The 22,094-nt window shown below is 37.9% G+C and overlaps 1 protein-coding gene across 4 annotated transcripts in view; it reads right to left on the bottom strand.

Moving 5' to 3' along the window:
* Positions 1–836: 836 nt before the first annotated feature.
* The window catches only part of syngap1a (synaptic Ras GTPase activating protein 1a), a 142,989-nt gene continuing 121,731 nt past the window's right edge, over positions 837–22,094 (bottom strand). For 2 of the 4 annotated variants that reach the window (XM_058408768.1, XM_058408771.1), the window contains 7 exons: positions 21,805–21,994; positions 19,850–20,392; positions 18,866–19,324; positions 17,708–17,881; positions 16,122–16,333; positions 11,748–11,820; positions 837–4,731 (listed from right to left, as the gene is read on the bottom strand). In XM_058408768.1, the coding sequence (XP_058264751.1) occupies positions 4,471–4,731; positions 11,748–11,820; positions 16,122–16,333; positions 17,708–17,881; positions 18,866–19,324; positions 19,850–20,392; positions 21,805–21,994 (1,912 nt within the window). In that variant the 3' untranslated portion in view covers positions 837–4,470. The remainder of the gene's footprint in view (positions 4,732–11,747; positions 11,821–16,121; positions 16,334–17,707; positions 17,882–18,865; positions 19,325–19,849; positions 20,393–21,804; positions 21,995–22,094) is intronic. The other 2 variants (XM_058408769.1, XM_058408770.1) reach the window with 2 other exon arrangements.

The raw sequence follows: 22,094 nt of genomic DNA on the forward strand, positions 1-22,094 counted from the left end.
ATAAAGTTCCCCAACAGCAATGTGAGAAACTGTTGGAGATCATGGAGCCAAAACGCATGCAAATCGGGGTTATTCCACCAAATACTGATTTCTTAATGTTATTTAGCCAAAGCATTAACACAATTTGTTTACAAATTATTTGCATTTTGTTTTATTTGAGTTATTAAAGCTCTGCAAATACTGCATGATCTTGGGTTATTTTGATGTGTTGTCATTTCCTTTAAATATACACTCTAACTAACAATAGTTATATGTTGAATTTAGGAGAAATATTGTCAGCAGTTCACAAATAATGAAACAAAACTGTTCATCTCACCAATACATGAACCTGGAAGAAAAAAACATAAGAAACGGATTATTTTGCAGTGGTCTCTTATTTTTTTCCAGAGCTGTATATATAAAATTCACCAGTGTATATATGCATCATATCATATGAGATGAATGAGCTCTTCGATCACATCAGCAGTTGCTCCATATTTGCATAAAGTTAAACTTTTCTCCACTTTGCCATGTCGCTGTACACGCCCACATCGATTTCCCACGATCGCTGTTGCTCATGTCAACGGAAAATCTCCTGCTCTCATTAAAAAACGCTTAAAGAAGGTTGCTTTGTCACTGTATGTGTGAAGGTAGCATTGGTAGTTTAAACAAACTATATTAGATCATAGAGGATATTATCTGTGGTGTTAAAGCTCAGTGATCTGACAAAAAATAATGTCATTTTTATTACAGCAGTAATTATTATTATTATTATTATCATTATTATAATTACTTAACAACACAACTAAAGAGTAAAATAGTGTTTGAGAAAAAAAAATGAACCAGAAAACAAATCGTAAAGGTTAGCATATATCTATTTATTAATTTGTCCAATTATTTAAACTTCTGGAATAATAGTAAACTCATATTCACAAAATGAAAGAAATTTCTGATCAATCAATAATCATATCATCAAGAAAATGAAAGCAATGATAATTACAATAATAGTCATATTTGAATAGAATAATTGTCTTCTTAACAATATTAACATTCACAACATTTCTCCATATGCTGAGGTTTCCCACACGGTTAAACACTGAGCCTTTCCTTCGCCGGTACGTGTTTCTGTGGTTCTATAGAAATATATACATTCCTACGCTCCTAAAGCCCGTAAGAAGGACAGGGTGTGTATGGCTTGTCCATGTCTATGGCTAAGTTTAAGGGTAGGAGTAGACCCGCACTGGGTGTTTCGTTCTGAAGATTAGATAGAAAATCTCATGACTCTAAAAAACAAATATAGCGCTACACGATGGGAGAAAACGTTTCACCAGCACAATCTTTCTCAGGAGGACTTTTATACACAAAAGGTGACGAGTATCGTAAGGTTCTGCTTAATCTTTCTCTCATAACTGGTTCTGATCCGCAGTGGCCAACAAGCAGAGCCATATTTCTAACCGGTTTCAGAACCAGAACATTTAGGCACGGGGCACGATTCAATTTTTTTTTTTCTTTTTCTCAAAAATAAATAATATCTGAAGTGCAGACATAATAAGTTATCAATACTTTCAACCACCACAGAAAAATAATAGTAAGAAGAAGAAGAATCAGAATAAATTAAAAAGCAAGTGACTAAAAACCTACCAGCAAAACCAACTAATGGTGTATATGTGTGTAATCATCTATCGAACATCAAGGAAGAATCAGAAAAAAACAGTAGGACTTGGTAAAATGAATAAAACTGTAGAAATCAACAGGTCTTGAATCCTCAGCTCTTATGTACATCAAATCCAACTGAAGCTCACAAGCAAAAGAAATCAGCTACCGATCTCTGAAAAAACTCCAATCGGACGGCGAGGAGAACCGAACAGAAGTGTTGGATTGATTGATCGATGCTGTACGCCTAATGGAAAGAAGATAACAGTAGGACCGAATGAGGTATGATGCTACTACTTCCTTCTATGATCGTTGTGTATGTGTGTGTGTGTGTGTATGTGTGTGTCTCCATGCTTTAGGAGAGTAGTATAGTACATTACCACAATATAGTACATTGGTAATGGGTATATTTGTGCTTAAATAAAGTCTAATAGAATAAAGATGGGCTATAGGTCTAGAATTATAAATACTAAAGCTAGACTTTATAAATACTAGATCATATAGATTTTTCGTCTCTACTGCAGTTTCCTCTCAAGGCGGGTCCCTGCCGTTAGCTGATGAAACCATGGTCATCCTCGGTGTTCTCCATCTGCTCTCATTCCTATTCCTCAGTTCTCTAGTTCACACGCACATGCATGCACACGCTCACAAAGGAAAAGACAAATCCATTTGCATCGATGCTCAGAAGCACCTCGTACGCAGAATACGTCCCGTCGTTCACACGTACACTGAAGCTACACACCGTCTCGCTCGCTCAAAGCAGGTTGTTTCTGCTCTTAGACTCGCACACGCACAGTGGCGCTGTAGCTTCGCTCGCGTCGTTTTCTGTCCCATCGACCGGATGAGATGAAGGGATGCTGATCCTTAAAAGTCCTTAAAGCAGCAAAAGTCCAAACGGAGACAATATTAATCAAACATCATTCTCTTTCAAACTCCACAGCTTGACAAAAAAAAAAAAGAAAAAAAAAAAAGAAAAAAAGGAGTGTCCTGTTCACTCCGGTTCGATGAATTTTTTTTTTGTTTGTTTGTTTTTCTTTTTTTTTTTTTCCCATTTCCCCTGTTTTGTATAGAGCTCTTTAGGCACAGAGAAGAGGTGCCGCCCATTGCGCGGCACAGGAAGGGCTTTCTGAGTAGTATGGCAACATCTGATTGGCTCAGAAAAGACCACACCTCCATAAAAAGATTGAAAAGGCTCATTATAGGAAAAAAATTACAAGAACAAAAATGAAGAGTCATTATTAGAGCTTGGAGGCTTGTGGGTTATGGAGTTGGTAATACACACCATAACTGCACATACACACAAAGACCAGCACAACCCCTCTGCAGCTATCATGCTGAAAACAACAAACACGCCTGCTGAGAGAGGGAAAGACGTAGAGAGAAAGTCTGAGGTGTACTATGGGCGAAAGGAAAAAAACAAAACCAAAAAAGAGTATACATGAAGCAAGTCCCTCTGTTCGTAGCTTTAATTTGAAGCAAAGATCCTAATGTAATAATGGCCGAATAAATAATAGAATAAACAGCACCGAGTAGCTAATTTGTCAATTCACTACATAAAAAAGAGATGATTGTCATTATATTGGCTCAGGGAGGAAAAGAGAGGGAGAGAAAGAAGTAGAGAGACATACAGAATGTGCTCCTGTGTACGTGTGCTTTTTGGGGTTTGATGTGTCAGAGCGATGGTTTTTTATTTATTTATTTTTTCTCAGGCTCTTCCTCTTTCTCTCTCCTCTCTCAACCATTCAGAAACAAGAGAGGGTCCTGGACTGGCGTGGGTCCAGTCACATATCCTTTCGCGCTGCTGTGGTCCAATCATGTTCCGGTGTGCCCACCATAGATCGGCTGAGGGAGAGAAAAACAAAGTGAGCGCAGGAGGGCAGCATGTGGCTTAGTGTCCATTGACAGTCCACTTAGCCTTTGATTGACAGGTTAATTGTCCTGGTTTCTTGGATCACATGTATAAAGCCTCTGTCATAACATTCACATCATTCTCTAATAATGAATATATCATCCACATACTGGACAACACATTCGGATAAGCTACACACACTTTACGATAGCAAATGGCATGGGAATGATATGAGTGATAGATGGCAGTCATATAAAGACACTCATGAACGCTTCAGATTGACAAAATAAAGAAAGATGTAATGACTCAACTCATATCTCAACTCATATCTCAGTGGGAATTTATCCACCTCTTGAAAATCTTTCTAGAACCGATAACAGCAAATCTCCATGTCATGGATATAGAAATTAGTTCTGCAGTTCATGGAAATGTAAACACATCTTCACACTTTTGTTTTCACAGCCCTTGTGACATTAAAAATAGTATCTCATTAATATATGCTTTAGGCATTTTGTACCCAGTTATGAGTCATACTTCTAAAGAAACATTCAAATAAACTAATAATAAGCTAAATACTTATATATATATATATATATATATATATATATATATATATATATATTTTAAAAAATGTCTAAATACCATATGCTTAAGCCAAAAGCATCTTAAAAGAACTTTAGAGCTCTGACCGACCCTAAAAAAAGAAACCTAGCTAGCGTTCTTAAAAAAAAGCTCTTTTAGCAGATAACACAGCTAAAATTGCTAAAACATTTCATGTATTTTCTTGTATTTTATTAGCAATTTTGGCTGATGTTCTCTTTAATGGACAGATAAAAGCGGGAAAAAAAATGGACAGATGGCTGTTAAGCTGACTACAGGTTCTTCAGCCACAGACTCATGCTGGAATGTGAGGATAATATTTTGGCTAGCAACAATGCGCATGTATTTGCACAGCACAAAGCTCTCGCAGTGTTCAAAAGGCCACATGACTAGCCCAGTCTCCCTCCCTGCATGGCCCAGCAGGCCGCGGCCCCGGCTGCTGTAGCGATGGCTGCACCCGGGAAGCCGGTATTGCCACGAAGATCACCGTTCTGGCTGATGTGCAGGTGTGGGGGCAGGGGAGGGAGAGCTCCATTCCAAGGGGAGCTGGTGGTGGAGGAGAGAGCCGACATGGGGTTCAGCGGGAGAACCCCCTCCCCTCCTGGCACCATGCTTTGCTCAACGGAACCCAGAGAGGAATATGGATCATCCTAACAGAGAGGGGAAAAGGAGGGCAAGAAGGGAAAGGAGATAAGAGGAGAGGAGAGGGAAAGAGGAAAAGGGGAGAAGACTGGAAGATGGACCACATGGAGATGTGTATGACATTAAAGAAGAACTGATTAAGAATGTTAAATAAACCGAAAAGTTTGCAGAAAGAAGTGGAAAAAAAAGCAAGGAACCGTTGGGTAAAAAAAGAAGAAGTTAACAAGCAAAGGAACGAAAACATTCTGAGAAAACACGTTGAAAAATGCAAAAAGAGCAACGCTTAGGAGGTAAAGTGAAAGACCATAGGCAGAGAAGAGAGGTGTTTAACGCAGAGGGGGTCTAGTGAGTGCTGTGGTCCTGTACAGATCCCAAACTCCCTCCTACATGAAACCCTGCAGATTCCACAGCCAGGCACCAACCTACCTATTCTGTCTTCTCACAATCAGCTTCAGCAGGAGAGTTACCCTGGATAACCTGATCCACTCCCACTCCTGCAATTACAGACTAGAACCTAATGGAATTCCATTAAACAAAGCTACACCTACATACACAATACCCTCTGTTACCCTAGTGTTTACACTATGCACCATATAGGTGGATACTTTGTTCACCGAATGCATGACTGGTAGAAACTTTGATGTGGTAGATTTGTGGTTAAGGTGTTGGTCTACTGATTGAGCAAGGCCCTTATCCCTCAGTTGCTCAGTTGTATATAGAATGAGACACAGTGGGACTTCGGCACACAAATGCCCTGGCTTACAAATCTTTGCCTTAAGAATTGAATCGGCATACAAAGCAATTTCAGCATACAAACGAACCGAACCGAATGCTGGCTAAGTTGTGCATACATCTAGGAGCTGTTCAGAACTTTGAGTTAGTGGAAAGCCAAGCAAAGCCAACCGAAGTGAGTTTAAGAATTTTACTTCCTGTTTCAAAAGAATTGACCCACAATACCAACGCTGCCTTCGGCATGCGTTCAAAAGCTAGGGTTTTTCAGGCATTTTTTTTGTGGACAGATTGGTGGTGTGGGTGGTATGTTTGATTTTTTGCCCAAGCTTGGTGACACGACTTCCTGTGAGGACCCTTGACATGGAATGCTTGGCTTGGGTCAGATTTTGTAAGCAGCCATACAGTTTACATACACTTCGTATTGGTAATATTGGTCATATTTTTAGGTGGCTGGAACGGATTATCTGCATTTACATTATTTCTTATGGGGAAATTCATTATGCAATACAAATTTTCACTACAAGGACTCGCCTCCTGAATGAATAAAATTCCTGTGCCAAGGTTCCACTGTAAAATGTAAGTTGCTCTGGATATGGTCGTCTTCCAAATGCCAGGAATGTAAATGTAAAAGGTGGAAATACGAATCCATGAATCAGATGGTAGGAAATGCTGGTCCGGATTGTAGGAAACACTGGGCACAAGGCAAGAATACAGTGTGCCATGAATGAGATACTTGTCCATCACAGTAGAGCACACAAATTGTGTCAATTATCTCAGCTACCAAAGTCTTTTGGGGACCTGAGAGGAAACTGAAGTACCTGAAGAAAAACTCCAGATCTCAGAGGACTGACACACCAGTAGTTTAAAGATGGCTAATGTTGTTTGATATTGATGGGCTCCAATATTCTACTTATAAATCAGTTGTCTTGTCTATCCAGAATGTGTATGTCTTTTGTCAATAGGGGGTAAAACAACCAATGAGTCTTAAGGAATTTGCTGATCTATGCATACAGTCCCCTCTGCAACTATTAGAAAGGCAAGTCCAATTTATTTGTTTGCTCTACACACCAAATACTTTTGAGTTTGAGATCAAAACATGGACAAGATTTCAGGATTTCTTGTATTTCCTGGTATTTACACCTAGAAATGTTAAACAAACAAAATAAATCAGGAAACCTTTTGTATCAGGCCACCCACTTTTTAGGCGAACAAAAGTACTGGACCATTTTTGCAAAGCAAACAATCAATGTCTTTGTTAAAAGTGCTATACAAGTAAGTTAAGGTCTAGTGGTTGAAAAAACACTGTGTGTTTTAGATCATTGTTTTGCTGCTTGATAAAGTTTATCTTGATTCATTTGGATGCCATTCTTAAGACCAATTAACCTTTTCCAGAAGCAGCCAAGCAAGCCTGAGCCATAACACTACCAACATCATGTTTCAGAGAAAAGCTTGAAACCTTTTGGATCAGGAGCAGATCCTTTCTTTCTTTACACTTTGATCTTTCCATATCTTTGGTAGATGTTAATCTTGGTTCCAGAACTTTTGTCGCTCATATCTGTACTTCTTTGTGAAAATCCAATTTGCTTGGTGATTCTTGTAGCCTCTATATTTCTTCCCTCTATAGTTGGTCAGAAGATGGATTGTGGTACCTTTACCCCTTTGTACTGTATATCCCATGCTTCGCTACAGGAAACAACTTGAATTGAATCTTTGTTCTTCAATTATTCTATTTCTCTGAATTCTTCTATCTATATATATGTAAAATGGCTGGGCAGATCTTGAGCTGCAGGTCTTAACCAAAAACTTTATTTAAACCGAACTTATGGAACAATAGAAAGTTGATCAACAATGTACTTTGAGAGAAGGCTTGTGAGTGGTCCTTTACTTGGTTAAGGAAATAGCTTGGCTTTTCAGCTGAAGGTTCATGCAGTTTCTGGCTGACTTGCTGCACCAAGAGATTCTAGCCTTTAGAACTTGGTTCTGGTCTCCTGGGCATGTAGTGCTCCTTTAAAGAAGGTGACTGTGGACCATAAGTTCCTCATCCTAATTTGGTTAAGGCTCTGGATGACAGAATGTAGGTGACATCTGGAGAGATGCTTCATCTGGGAATTTAGATCTGGCTCTGAGACTCTGCCTGTGTTAGCAAATGGCATCTGAGCACCATCCAGATGGACAAAACTGAATAGCTGCCATGGCGTGTTGTGCTTTTCAACAAAATGTCTGACAAATGATCTTACCAAGTGGAGGAACCGTGTATAGAGCTATCATAGAATCAAACTTTCCAAGAGGTTTCCAAATTTCCTGTATCCTGTATAGTATAGTTTCCTATATAGTAGAGTATCCTATATAGTATAGTATAGTATGGTATAGTATAGTATAGTATAGTATAGTATAGTATAGTATAGTATAGTATCCTATATAGTAAAGAATCCTATATAGCATAGTATCCTGTATATTATAGTATCCTGTACAGTATAGTATCTTGTATAGTATAGTATCTTGTATATTATAATATCTTGTATATTATAGCATCTGATATAGTATAGTATCCTGTATTGTATAGTATCCTGTATAGTACAGTATCCTATATTGTATAGTATCCTGTATAGTTTAGTATCCTGTATAGTTTAGTATCCTTTATTGTATAGTATCCTGTATAGTACAGTATCTTGTATTGTATAGTATCCTGTATAGTTTAGTATCCTGTATAATATAGCATCCTGTATAGTACAGTATCTTGTATATTATAGTATCCGATATAGTATAGTATAGTATCCTGTATAGTACAGTATCTTGTATATTATAGTATCCGATATAGTATAGTATCCTGTATAGCATCATATCCTGTATAGTACAGTATCTTGTATATTATAGTATCCGATATAGTATAGTATCCTGTATAGTATAGTATCCTGTATAGTACAGTATCTTGTATATTATAGTATCCGATATAGTATAGTATCCTGTATAGTATAGTATCCTGTATAGTACAGTATCTTGTATATTATAGTATCTGATATAGTATAGTATCCTGTATAGTATAGTATCCTGTATAGTACAGTATCTTGTATATTATAGTATCCAATATAGTATAGTATAGTATCCTGTATAGTACAGTATCTTGTATATTATAGTATCCGATATAGTATAGTATCCTGTATAGCATAGTATCCTGTATGGTATAGTATCTTGTATAGTATAGTATCCTGTATAGTATAGTATCCTGTATAGTACAGTATCTTGTATATTATAGTATCCGATATAGTATAGTATCCTGTATAGCATAGTATCCTGTATAGTATAGTATCTTGTATAGTATAGTATCCTGTATAGTATAGTATCCTGTATAGTACAGTATCTTGTATATTATAGTATCCGATATAGTATAGTATAGTATCCTGTATAGTACAGTATCTTGTATATTATAGTATCCGATATAGTATAGTATCCTGTATAGCATAGTATCCTGTATAGTATAGTATCTTGTATAGTATAGTATCCTGTATTGTATAGTATCCTGAATTGTATTGTATCTTGTATAATACAGCATCCTGTATAGTATAGTATCCTGTATAGTTTAGTATCCTGTATAATATAGTATCCTGTATAGTACAGTATCTTGTATATTATAGTATCCGATATAGTATAGTATCCTGTATTGTAAAGTATCCTGTATTGTATTGTATCTTGTATAGTATAGTATCCTGTATAGTTTAGTACACTGTATAGCATAGTATCCTAGTACAGCATCCTGTATAGTATAGTATCCTGTATTGTATTATATCCTGTATAGTATAGTATCCTGTATAGTATTGTATCTTGTATATTACAGTATCCAATATAGTATAGTACAATAAATTATATAGTATAATATCCTGTATAGTACAATATCTTTTATTGTATAGTACCCTGTATGGTATAATATCCTATCTAGTATAGTATCCTATATAGTATCGTACCCTATATAGCATAGTATCCTGTATAGCACATTATCATGTCTAGCATAGTATCCTATATAGTAAAGTATATTTTATAGTATAGCATCCTGTATATTATAGTATCCTGTATATTACAGTATCCTGTATAGTATACTATAGGTACTATAGTCTGCATTTCTGTCCACAAAAACCCACAAGAAATTAAAAGGTGTTTAATGGGCCCCATTTTTCAGTGTTTTTATATAGCTGTGTGTAAATCCTTGTGTAAGCCAAAATGTTTTTTTTGGCTAGACGTAACAAAATCTGCTTTTCTTCATATTCACATGGATAAATTGATGGCCCACCAAGCGCAAATCACTTTCTTAAGAATGTAGTGACACCCACACAAGTCCATAAAAGTTCAAGTGCGAGCATAAAATGACCAATGTCAGTAAAAGCTGAAAAATAAAAGTGAGCTATTTCGATTATGTTTATTTAAGTTATTATTTGATTTCTATTCTAGTGAAAGTATGAATAATATATATAATAATAATAATAATAATAATAATAATAATAATAGGTTTCTTTATTTGTCCTATTCTTAATTTAAATAAAATAAAATTAAATTAAATGTAAAAATAAATAAATAAAATAAAATAAAATAAAATAAAATAAAATAAAATAAAATAAAATAAAATAAAATAAAATAAAATAATAATAAAAATAAAATATTAACTACACACTCAGGAGCACAAGCAGCATACAACCACTTCTGAATTTCCATAATTTGCAACTTCACGTCCACATGTATCCAGATATTTTCCAAACTTTTCTGCATTTTGTCTTTTCTTCCACATGAATTTTTATGTCACTGAAAACTAAAATGCCCTCAATAATTTTCACTGTTTTTGTGTGGATGGGAAAATGTGTTTAGTGCCAGTATAATCTTGAGCAGTAGTTCGACCTCATTGCCAGTCCACTGCTTATAAATCCTTTTATTTATTATTTTTTGTTTAAAGAACATGCTTTTGGTCATGTTGATGTTTTAGAAAACATACTACAGTGGAACCTTGGCATACAAATGCCCTCCCTTTTCTTAAAAAATTGTTCATTTTCGCCTTAAGAATTAAAATTTTTGCAAGAAATCTACGAAGAATTTTCAGAATATGAACCAAACCAAACCAAATCAAACGCCAGCTAGCTGTTTGAAAAGAGTCAACCCATGATACCAACGTTGCCTTTGCCATGCGCCAAAAGCTAAATGATTTTTTGGGGCGTTTTTTCGTTGGTGTGGGCGGTCTGTTCTATTTTTAACCCAAGCTTGGTGGCACGACTTCCTGTGAGGAGCCTTGACCTGGAATGCTTGGCTTGGGTCAGTTCTTTGTAAGCTGCCATACAGTTTACATACACTTCATATTGGTCATATTGCTAATATTTTTGGGTGGCTGGAACGGATAATCTGCATTTACATTACTTCTTATGGGAAAATTCGTTTTGCAATACAAGAACTCGCCTCCCAAACGATTTAAATTCATATGCGGAGGTTCCAGTGTACATGAATACATGTGGGTGGAGCTTCATTGTATGGGGTTGCAAGTGAACTATACTGCAATAACGCTACATCTCCATATTCAGCTGTGGTGATACTTCCTTATGTACTGCAAGACTAAAGCAATGAGTCGTCTGTCTAAAGGAAGCAGCCATTTAAAAAGAGAATCATCTTGAACATCACTTTGGTTCCCTAGATGAATGCAGCATCAGTCTGAAACTGGTTCTAAACTGGATTTACTGCTCAGTATGAGTTTTGTAGTAATAGCCACAACTGGCATTTGGTACACCAAACACATACTGAAAATAAAAAAAAAGGCACACATTATTCATAAAAATGGTTCAAGCTTTCTCACAAATACAACAGTGCTTCGTATGAGAGTGGAGCTGTGAATGTAAAAGCACAGTGAGAGACCCGGTACTCTAATACGCAACACACTCAAATGAACACAATCACACAGAAACGACAACGTCGTGACGATTTGATGAAAAGTGCAGTGTGATAAATGGTACAGTAAGAAAGTTAGATTGTAATGGGAGTGGGAACAATCCAAACAGCAACTGCATATGTTTGCATGCACATCAATAACCTAATCTTGGTTTAATATCAATATTACAGACCAAAACATACCACGGGATTGGACAATTGGGTAATTGCATGAACGAGCAGGTGGACAAATCCTCTTTTCAACATACAAAGGCCAGGTTATGAATCAAGTATATTCAATTCAGGTTTCTGTGTGCATGGAAACGTATCTAAGTGTGTTTTAGCCAGTACTGTACTGCAGTCGGCTGCACGTGTGTATGTGTATATGAAAGAGACAGACCTCTCCTGTAAATATTCGGGATTTGAGGTCAGAAACGCCACTGCCTCTCAACTCATCCTCCACCGCCATCAGCCTGGAATAACAACACACATCAACACAATCACAAAACTCCACAATCACACAACGATACGATCATACAACACACATAGCAACACAAACCACGAAGAACATGCAGCACCACAACCACAAGACGATAATCTATAAAGACAAAAGCACAATCATGCTAAGATAAAATAATATCCACTTCGTAGCTACAATCGTTCACTATTTTATCAGCACACCTACATTTGGTATGTATACAGTTATAGTGGTGCTGAAGGTCTAGAGGACACACACTAGGCCTTATTCGCTAAGTTAAATCTGATTTAATGCAAATTCCACTAACGGTTACCTTAATCATTCATTTCTGCTTCGATCTGTATGGTCAAACTCACGTGTGATCAGAGTGCATGTGAATTTGAGCATCAGTTTTGATAAACTGCTTGATTTGGATTTAAATATGAAAAATCATTCATTATAGCAAGTATAGCAAGCAGAGTAGTGAAACTAATAACTAATAATAAAGTATAAGATAAGAATGATATTCATAATAGCACATGCTGGAAGTTAGTAGAAAATAATATGTATAATAATCATAATTGCACATGCTGGAATAAAAATGTAGGTAATTACATCTGAAAGGTGTAATTAATGAAGTTGCTAAATAAATAACTAATATCTAATAAAAAATGCACTTGTAAATTAGATGCTTGGATTTTTATCGGGCCATTAGAGCTTCAGATGAGAAGCATGTGTATTTGAGAACACTAGGAAGTGTAACATGGTGTGTGTTGGGATGAAGAACCACACATTGGGCAAGAGAACCACACATTAGGTTCTACAAAAATGCTCGGAAATCACCACAGGTTATTCCTAGATTTGATCTCAACACTAAATCATGCTGCATGTGATATTTTGGATAAATAAGCCATAACATTATGCCTAATATTGTGTTGATCGCTCTTTTTCTGCCATAACAGTCCTGACCTGTTGAGGCATGGACTCCACTAGATCCCTGAAGGTGTGCTGTGTTATCTGGCACTAAGATGTTAGTAGCAGATCCTTTAAGTCCTGTAAGTTGCAAGGTGGAGCCTCCATGACTCGGATTTTGTTTGTCCAGCACATCCCAGAGATGCCTGAATGGGGAATCTGGAGGCCAAGTTAACACCTCAAACTGGTTGTTGTGGTCATCAAACCATTCCTGAACTATTTCTGCTTTGTGGTATGGCGCATTATCCTGTTGAAAGAGGCCACAGCCATCAGGGAATACCGTTTCCATGAAAGGGTGTACATGGTCTCCAATAATGCTTAGGTAGGTGTTACATGTCAAAGTAACATCCACATGGATGGCAGGACCCAAGGTTTCCCAGCAGAACATTGCCCAAAGCATGACACTGCCTCCGCTGGCTCGCTTCTTCCCATAATGCATCCTGGCACCATGTGTTCCCCAGGACACACACAAGAGGAAGAAAACATGATTCATCAGACCAGGCGACCTTCTTCCATTGCTCTGTGGTCCAGTTCTAATGTTCACGTGCCCACTGTTGGCATTTCCGGTGATGCACAGGGGTCAGCATGGGCACCCTGACTGGTCTGCAGCTATGCGGCCCCAAACTGCAATGCACTATGTATACTGACACCTTTCTATCAGAACCAGCATTCACTTCTTCAGCAGTTTGAGCAACAGTAGCTTGTCTGTTGGATCGGATCACACGGGCCAGCCTTCGCTCCCCACGTGCATCAATGAGCCTTGGCTGCCCATGACCCTGTCTCCGGTTCACCACTGTTCCTTCCTTGGACCACTTTTGATAGACTGACCGCTGCAGACCGGGAACACCCCACAAGAGCTGCAGTTTTGGAGATGCTCTAATCCAGTGGTCAAACTCACTCATATCCTTACGCTTGTCCATTTTTCCTGCTTCTAACACATCAACTTTAAGGACAAAATGTTGACTTGCTGCCTAATATATCCCACCCACTAACAGGTGCCATGATGAGGAGATCATCAGTCTTATTCACTTCAGCTGGCACTGCTCATAATGTTATGCCTGATCGGTGTGTATATAGAGGGGCCCAAAAATGTATATACACTTCAACAGTTGCTATTTATGCCCTTTTTGAAAAACTATTTAAAACAAATATGGCAGCAATGTGTAGTATTATGTTTCCTCTAAAGATGAATGCTATCAATGATAACCATCAATGGTGTTATGACCCTCAGAAGAGAGTCAAAGAAGATGGCAGAGGCACACGACTTTTGAGCAACACAAGATCATTTTGAGGTGGTATTGTAAACTTAAAAATGTGTGTAAGTTCAACGACAACTGTGACGTGTGTTTGGAACAGAACCACCAACACGACTAACAGTCACACAAATTCCTGATGTTGTTTATACAGTAGTTCACCGTAATCACAAGTGTCTGGATGGTAATGGTGTCCAATTTGAGCACTGCATCATTCAACCATGACTTACAGCTACCCTTTATATAAATGTAGTAATAACAATTTTTTTTTTTACATTTTTCATGTTGAAGTGTGTATATTTTTTTGGGCCCCTCTGTATTTCTTAAGCATATTATTTCGAGTGCCTTTCACACTGAACCATGGGGGAACCATCAGTGCAGCTCTGTGGCTCTAATAACTCAGAGTTATATCTGCTGGGGCTTTAAAATGAGGTATATTGTGTATTTTTTAAATATATGAGTAATAATTGAGCTACTTATCAGATGTACATCCGTGTAGTCGATTTGAATTATCCATATTTTAATTTGAGTTATCTATTTGAGTTCAAATCTATTTCTGTTATATATTTAAAGATTGTTTTGAGTTTTGGCCTCATACCCAGAGCTTGAAAATGCCTTATTCCACCTTCAGACCTCAAACCAATTATAAACACTTCAGAAAAATTCAGAACAGATAGAGATTATTGCAGTATAAACAAACGATAAACAAAAGCAGTCCTGTTATTAGCAGAGATCATTGTTTCCTTCTTGGATAATCATTGGAACCATATCATCAATGTTGAATAGATCACTTACAAGTTTTTGCTACTGGGTGAAGATACTGCAACTTAATCCCAATATCTTTGAGGCATATTTTAATGGACTGTGATGGTTTAAACTCCTCTAGGACTCTTTTTTTTCATATGGTTGATATAAAGTGAGGCCAGATTTATTTATTTATTTATTTGTTTGTTTATTTATTCGTTCATTTCATTTCATTTTATTTATTTATTATTTTTTATTATTTGTTTAAATAGAAAATAAATTTTAAAAAGTTTAAATAAAAATATTTATAAATTTTGTTGGAATTTTTTTCATATTCATATTTTGTTACATTTTAACCTGTTTTAAGATGAGTAGATAATTTGAGTTTTAATCTATTTGAGTTAATTTATCCCTAACATTTAACATCTATTTCAGTTTGTTGCATTTACGCATATGATATTTCTCTATTTGTTTTTTGTTTTAACCTGCATAATTTTTTTATTATTAGTTTTATACTAAGTTATCTATTAGAGTTTTGATATATGACTGATCTTTGAGTTGAATGTATTTGCATGATATTTTTTAATCTATTTGATTTATCTCTTTCAGTTTTAATTCATGTGAATTTGAATTCATTCATTTGAATTCGAAACCAAGTTGTCTTTTGAGTTTTAACCTATTTGACTTTTAAAAATGAATAAAAAAGCTACAAATAGAGCTGTCTGCCGTTCTGTTAGCACACTTTCATAACTGTCTACATAAGAACATCATTTCTTGCAGCAGTCTCAGACATAAATAACTTAAACTTAATTTCACTGGAATTTCACTTGATGTTGGATGACTGCAGCCTTCTGAGTGCTGTTCTTTTGTTGGCACAATATCATAAAAGCTGCAGGAACTAGACCATGTTTTATGTAAATGATAAATTCATAACGATAAATCAGGGCAGGTTATATGCATATGATCTACTGAGCATGAGCTCATATCCATGCAACTGAAGCCGATTCATCAATCGCTCTCAAATCACAGCTGGATTTGATGCCGTTTATTTAATACGCAACAAAACAATCACAGAAAAGAAATATCAACATAACCAGACAGTATTAGGCAAGACAATCACAAACGACAGTGCACAATAACCAGAAAATAATTTCACATACATACAACAACATGCAAAACAATAAGACATAAAACACAACCACTCAAATGACGTGAGAATCAGAGTGCTGAACCCTTCCGAGAGATTTGGACATTATGTAGTGGCCTGCATGCTTTCTTTTGGGCTTTACTGAGACTGCTCCTTCACACACACATACACACACACATTGTGCCTCAACGGGATTGTGACCTGTTGATGATGCCTTTGATCTGCGAGTCTTTCTCCAGCTGCTGCTGCCTCAGTCTCCTCTCGCTGTCGTCCAGACGGCTCTGGTACTGTAGCAGGATCTTGTTGGTCTGCTGCTCTTGAGAGTGCAGCCTGCGTTCATACTCCTCCAGCTTACGGTGGGACATCATCAGCCGTTCCTTCAGGGAGTGGATCTCCTCCTCATACTCACGCACCTGCACACACACACACATACAAATAACACGTTACTGTCTTCACACCATGCTGAGAATAACACCTCTTTGTAATTCTTTGCACTGATATTCACTGCTTATGAACTTTTGTATGGATTTGAAGCTGTTGACCAAGGGTGTCCGGTTTTATCGGGAAAGAGTCAGTATGGGTTCAGTTTTTCATTCCGACCAAGCAGAAGCCACACCTGAGGCTACTGAAAGCCAAAATCAACTGATTAAACAGGTGGAATCAGGTATGGCTTCTGCTTGATTGGTATTCCCTTTGGGATGAATAAAGTATCTATCTATCTATCTATCTATCTATCTATCTATCTATCTATCTATCTATCTATCTATCTATCTATCTATCTATCTATCTATCTATCTATCTATCTATCTATCTATCTATCTATCTATCTATCTATCTATCTATCTATTAAATCCTGCATACCACGAGAAGCATGTTAACTTTAATTCAGTTTTGTGAATACGAAGAAGGGCCTTTTCTGTTTTTTCTGGTATAACAGCCTGGATATTAAACCTAAGAAGGCTTTCACACTGTCAGTTTAGACTGAAACAGAACACGGCTTGCATGAGAAATTGATAATGTGAAAGCTGTCATGTGGACTGGGAAGCATGCCATGGTACCGAACCCAAGACTTTCTGTAGGAGGTGGTGTTAGTTTGCCTTAAAATTCTTGTGCATGTGAACACAACTCGTACTCACACGTGTTCAAGAAGTAAAGTAAATTTATATTAAAAGCATTTGCCCTTATTCAGAACAACATACATGTATCTTATTTATACAACTGAGAGGTTTAAGGTTCAGGGCCTTGCTTGTTATACAACTGAGAGGTTTAGGGTTCAGGGCCCAGCAGTGGCAGCTTGGTGGTGCTGGGATTCAAACTCATAACCTCCTGTCAGTAGCCTAATGCCTTAATCATTTGGCTACCACTTCACAACCTGGTCATGTGTTTTAGCCGATGACATCACCAGTTTCTGCAACACACGTAGTATGAGTGACAGGGGAATGTTGTAGGACACAGAAGAGTTGCCTTCTGAGGCACATCATAGCACCCATTTTGGGGGGGGTTTGGGTTACATATGCACATTAGTAATGAGGCAAGATAAATGCAAATGCAGTGGGGTTGAAAAGAATCAAGGGAATTTGATACAAAGCCAACACTGCCATGGTGCTGGGAAAACATCGTGTTTGGACTCGGACTATACGAAAAATGCCCAGTGTGAAAGCCACCTGATTATTCTAGGATTATGGGCTACTCATTTATCCATATCTGGTACATCTGGATTAGTGTGTAGCAAAAACAAAATGTGAATGCAACTCCAATCCATATTTTATAGATATATTGTCACTGACCCGGTCCAGCCGAGACTCGTCCATGCTCTTAGAGTGCTCCTTCAGTTTCAGGTCCTCTCTGTCCACGCGCAAGCTCTCGATGTCAGCTGACAGGTGTGGCATGTTGGACACCCAGGCGACTGTCCGCTCAGATGCAGGGGTCGGAGGGTTCAGTGTGGAGGGAGACTTAGAGCCCTAAACACATTCACAGAAAAACAGGTAGGTGAAATAAAATAATTTTATGCTGTAATAAATAATAAAGTAATAAATACAGGTCCATATTTCTTATAATATAATATAATATAATATAATATAATATTATATTATATTATATTATATTATATTATATTATATTATATTATATTATATTACATTACATTACATTACATTACATTACATTATATTATATTATATTATATTATATTATATTATATTATATTATATTATATTATATTATATTATATTATATCCATTCTTCAGATATGTAAATGCAGATATAACTAAATAACTAGCATGTTTGCAAGTGACTGAAAATGTTTGCATTGTTGACAGCTTTTAACTGCTGTGTTTTATTCAGTAGGATGCCTATGACTTTGCAGTTCTGAATCAAGCATCGAGCTTTGACCCCATTTATACCAGGACAATTTACCAGGACAATCTTGTTTGTATGCTGATATATGAAATAATAAATTTGTCTGCAGTCAGAAATGGGATGACTTACTCATCCCCTTAAGATTATATCATTATATGCAAATAATAGGCAAATGTTTACATGACATTCAAAGACAAGCTCTCAGTGTAGTTTGACTAGTTGTTTTATGAATAATATGGTTATTGCATCCAAATTTGTGATTCCCCCCCCCTGCCATTTTCAATTCTGCAAACATTTTAAAAAGCACCAGCATTTGCATTCATGAAGAACATGCACCTCTTATTACAAGAGGATTTGTTTGTCAGATGTGGCTCAGAGAGACAGATGTGGCTAAAATGAGTCTCTGACCCCCTGAAACCTCCTGGTTTCACTAATCAGAGTTAAATTTTTTGCATATGTGACTTCATTCCATAAAATTCAACCAGGGTGTCACACACACACACACACAAGAAAAAGATTTGTAGTATATCAGTGTATCTGCCATACACACAATGTTGTATTGTGTACAGCTGTGCGTATGTGTGTACCTGCTTGTTAGTAGTTGGTTTTAGTAGGTGCTGTTGGTTGGTTTGTGGAGCAGTTTTAGCCGGAGTATCGCTCTGTGCATTCTCTGTGTTCTCATTAGTGCCCCCCTGTTGCGGCTGGTTATCACTGGCTGTGCTGGATTGGTGAGGGAGACCAGGGGCGGGGCTGTCCTTAACTGACAGCTGCTGCCGTGGCATCGGCCTTGCTCCAAAGCTGGACTCAGGTGACTGAAGGAGGTTTCCGCTCTGGGGCCTGACTTTGGGTGGGGTTGAATTAGCAGCTGAGCTGACTGACAGCTGGTGGGAAGGCTGAGGCTTTATGCGCTGTGTAGGAGGAGGAGCCATAGAAGCCTGACGGACAGGATGCATGGTGGCCGGGGGCGTTGCGACTGAGGCGGGTGTTCCGGTGCCGGTAGCAGTCTGAGGGGCCATGCCCATTAATACCTGCTGATGGAGATTCTCCTGGAGACAGAGAGACAAATAATGTATGTATACTTTACACAAAAGCAAATTTATCACAAGCCATCAGATCGGGCAAAAAAAGTATATCCAGCTGTCATGCCCTTGCATTTATAAAATTAAAGTCGCAGAGAAACCAGCAGTGCATTTGCTACAAGTTTTCTTACTTTTCAAGGGTTTTTCAATTCTAAGTATTTAATTATATTTGTGTTAGATCACACACATGTACTGTCTTTCACTTCTATTTAGATTTGTACTTTTTTTAAGTTTGCTCTTTTCTGTCTTCGATTTTGTGCATCAAAACTGGTCTTTAGCTCAAGGTGTCCAATATTTGACTTGTCCGATATTTGACTTTCAGAAACCCATTAAAATGCACTGCATGGAACCAAAAATCCTGTTCAGACACATATCTTTAACATTTAATTGTACAATAATGCATTCCAAATAATATTATACTGTTCCTATTTTATTATTTCTAATATTTTTATATGGAAACTTCTTTTTTGTAATTCTGTTTTTGATTCATACCTGCACCTGCAGTGATAGCTGTCGGCGTGCGTAGTCAGCCTGGTTGTGGCGGGTGTAGTCGTCACTGTAGCTGTGTGAGTGGACAATGCTAGGCTGCACCAGGCTGTTCTGTGTGCGCAAGGCTGAGAGATCTTCACTGCGAGAGAACCCGCCATGGCCGAAAGCTGGCACCCCGAAGCCTGCATGCCCATTCTCGGGCTCTGGGGCGAGTAGGAGCGGTGGGGCGTGTGAGGCATGGGGTGGGCCATGGTACTGAGGCCCATCTGAAGCCAAGTGGAACAGCGGGTTCTGGAAGGAGAGCGGCACGTGCATGGCAGCTGCCGCATGCTGCTGCTGCTGAGAGAGCGAGTCCGAGGCCAGGCCGCCTGAATGGCTGAACCTCATGCCCCCGAGTCGCAGAGGAGCGCCTCCAAAACTGCCCAGTCCAGCGATGGAGCCCTGTGACGAGTTCAGCATGTCGTTAACAGAGTGCAGGTTGGAAACACTGTTGATGCGCGAGTCCTGCAGGTCCATCATAGATACACTCTTATTCACACTTAGGACCTAGGAAACACAGGCACAAAAATCAGTACCTGTTAGGTTAGAAACAGTTGGATGCTTGTGTGGTCAAAAATAAACTATTCGACTACAAATCTGTTCAGACAGAACTTTCTTCAGGTTTTTAGTACCAAGGTCATTTGATCGGTATAGTAGTATAACAGTATGGCATAATTTTGGCATAGCTTGCCAAAATAATATAATCTGCTGTGTGGTTTTATTTTATGATAAGTTTTGCCAATTAAGCATTATGAGAAAGAAGAGTAAGTCAAGCTCAGTCCAGTCACATCCAGCAATCAAATAAAGTCAAGCCAAAGTCATGCTGATGTCAAGTCGAATTCAAATCCTATCAAGTCAGATCAAATCAAGACAAATCAAGTTAGGTCAGGTCTCGTCAAACCGGGGCTCGTCAAGTCAAGTCAAGCTCCATCTCCAGTCAAAGGCAGGACAAGTCGAGTCAAGGTGAGCCGAATCAAATCAAGTCAACTCCAATCAAAAGACTCAGATAAAGTCAGATTAGATTTACAGTTACATTTCTGGCATTTGGCAGACATCCTTATCCAGATTGACATACAAAAGTGCATCGAAGTCTCTATCAATGAATACATTAACATTGATTCAAGAGGTCACGGACTTAGGATACCATCAGCCTAAAAACTATGTTGGGAAGATTTTTTTAAAACTACATATAACAATACATAAAGCAAATGCAGAAAATAGAGCTAAACATGAACTTTGAGGTAAGAGGGAGCTGGTTCATTCTTGGTTTTGTAGGCAAGCATCAGTGTTTACAATATGTAACTACCAGAAGCCAGTGGAGGTGCACAGCAGTGAGGTAGTGTGTGAGAACTTAGACAGGTTGAAAACAAGTCGCGCAGCTGCATTTTGGATCATTTGCAGAGGATTAATTGCATTTAAATGTAGACCAGCCAGTATAGATGCACGCCTGTGTAGATAAAAATGGCCAAATCCTTTTGATGCTGTAGAGAAGAAACTGACATGAGCGTGTCGTATTAGCAACATGGGAAGAAAAGGACAATTGATTGTCCATGGTTACCCCAAGGCTTCGAGCAGAGCAAGTCCACTCAAGTCCCCACTCCATCCCAGCTAACAAACAATCAAATAATTAAACTGGTACACAATGTTCATTTATGGATTTTGTTTCACAGATGAACATCAATATCCATGTAGTTTAGTCCAAAGTAGTGATCTTTCACTTAAACTGTCAGCTAATTATAAAGTAACTGTACTTCTATACCATTCATATAGTACATTACCACAGTTGCTTTACAATTTCTAGCACTATTTAATATCATTATTTATAATAAAGATATAAATAAGGATTTTAAGAAGGTACATACATGTGTGTATAGATCTTATACATCGCCTTTTCTGTTTTTGGTGTGTGATCTACGTACCTTGGGGTCTGGCTCAGTGATGTCAGAGCTGCTGGTGCAGTAGGCAGGACTTGAGCGGGCTAAGGGTGGGCGTGCCACATAGAACACTTCTTTGTTGCCACGGTGATCTCTTTCAAAGCCAGCCATGCCTGGGTGAGAGAGAGCTCCGCCTCCGGAGGTAGGAGATGGTAGACGAGATATATCTATAGAACTATACACACAAAAAGAAATGGAATTTAAAGTGCCTGGCACCTGTTGCACTTTTTAATACAGCAGTAATATTATACCCTACAGTAGCTAGTATAGCTAGG

Source organism: Hemibagrus wyckioides, linkage group LG14, assembly GCF_019097595.1.
Source record: "Hemibagrus wyckioides isolate EC202008001 linkage group LG14, SWU_Hwy_1.0, whole genome shotgun sequence".
NCBI lineage: Eukaryota > Metazoa > Chordata > Actinopteri > Siluriformes > Bagridae > Hemibagrus > Hemibagrus wyckioides.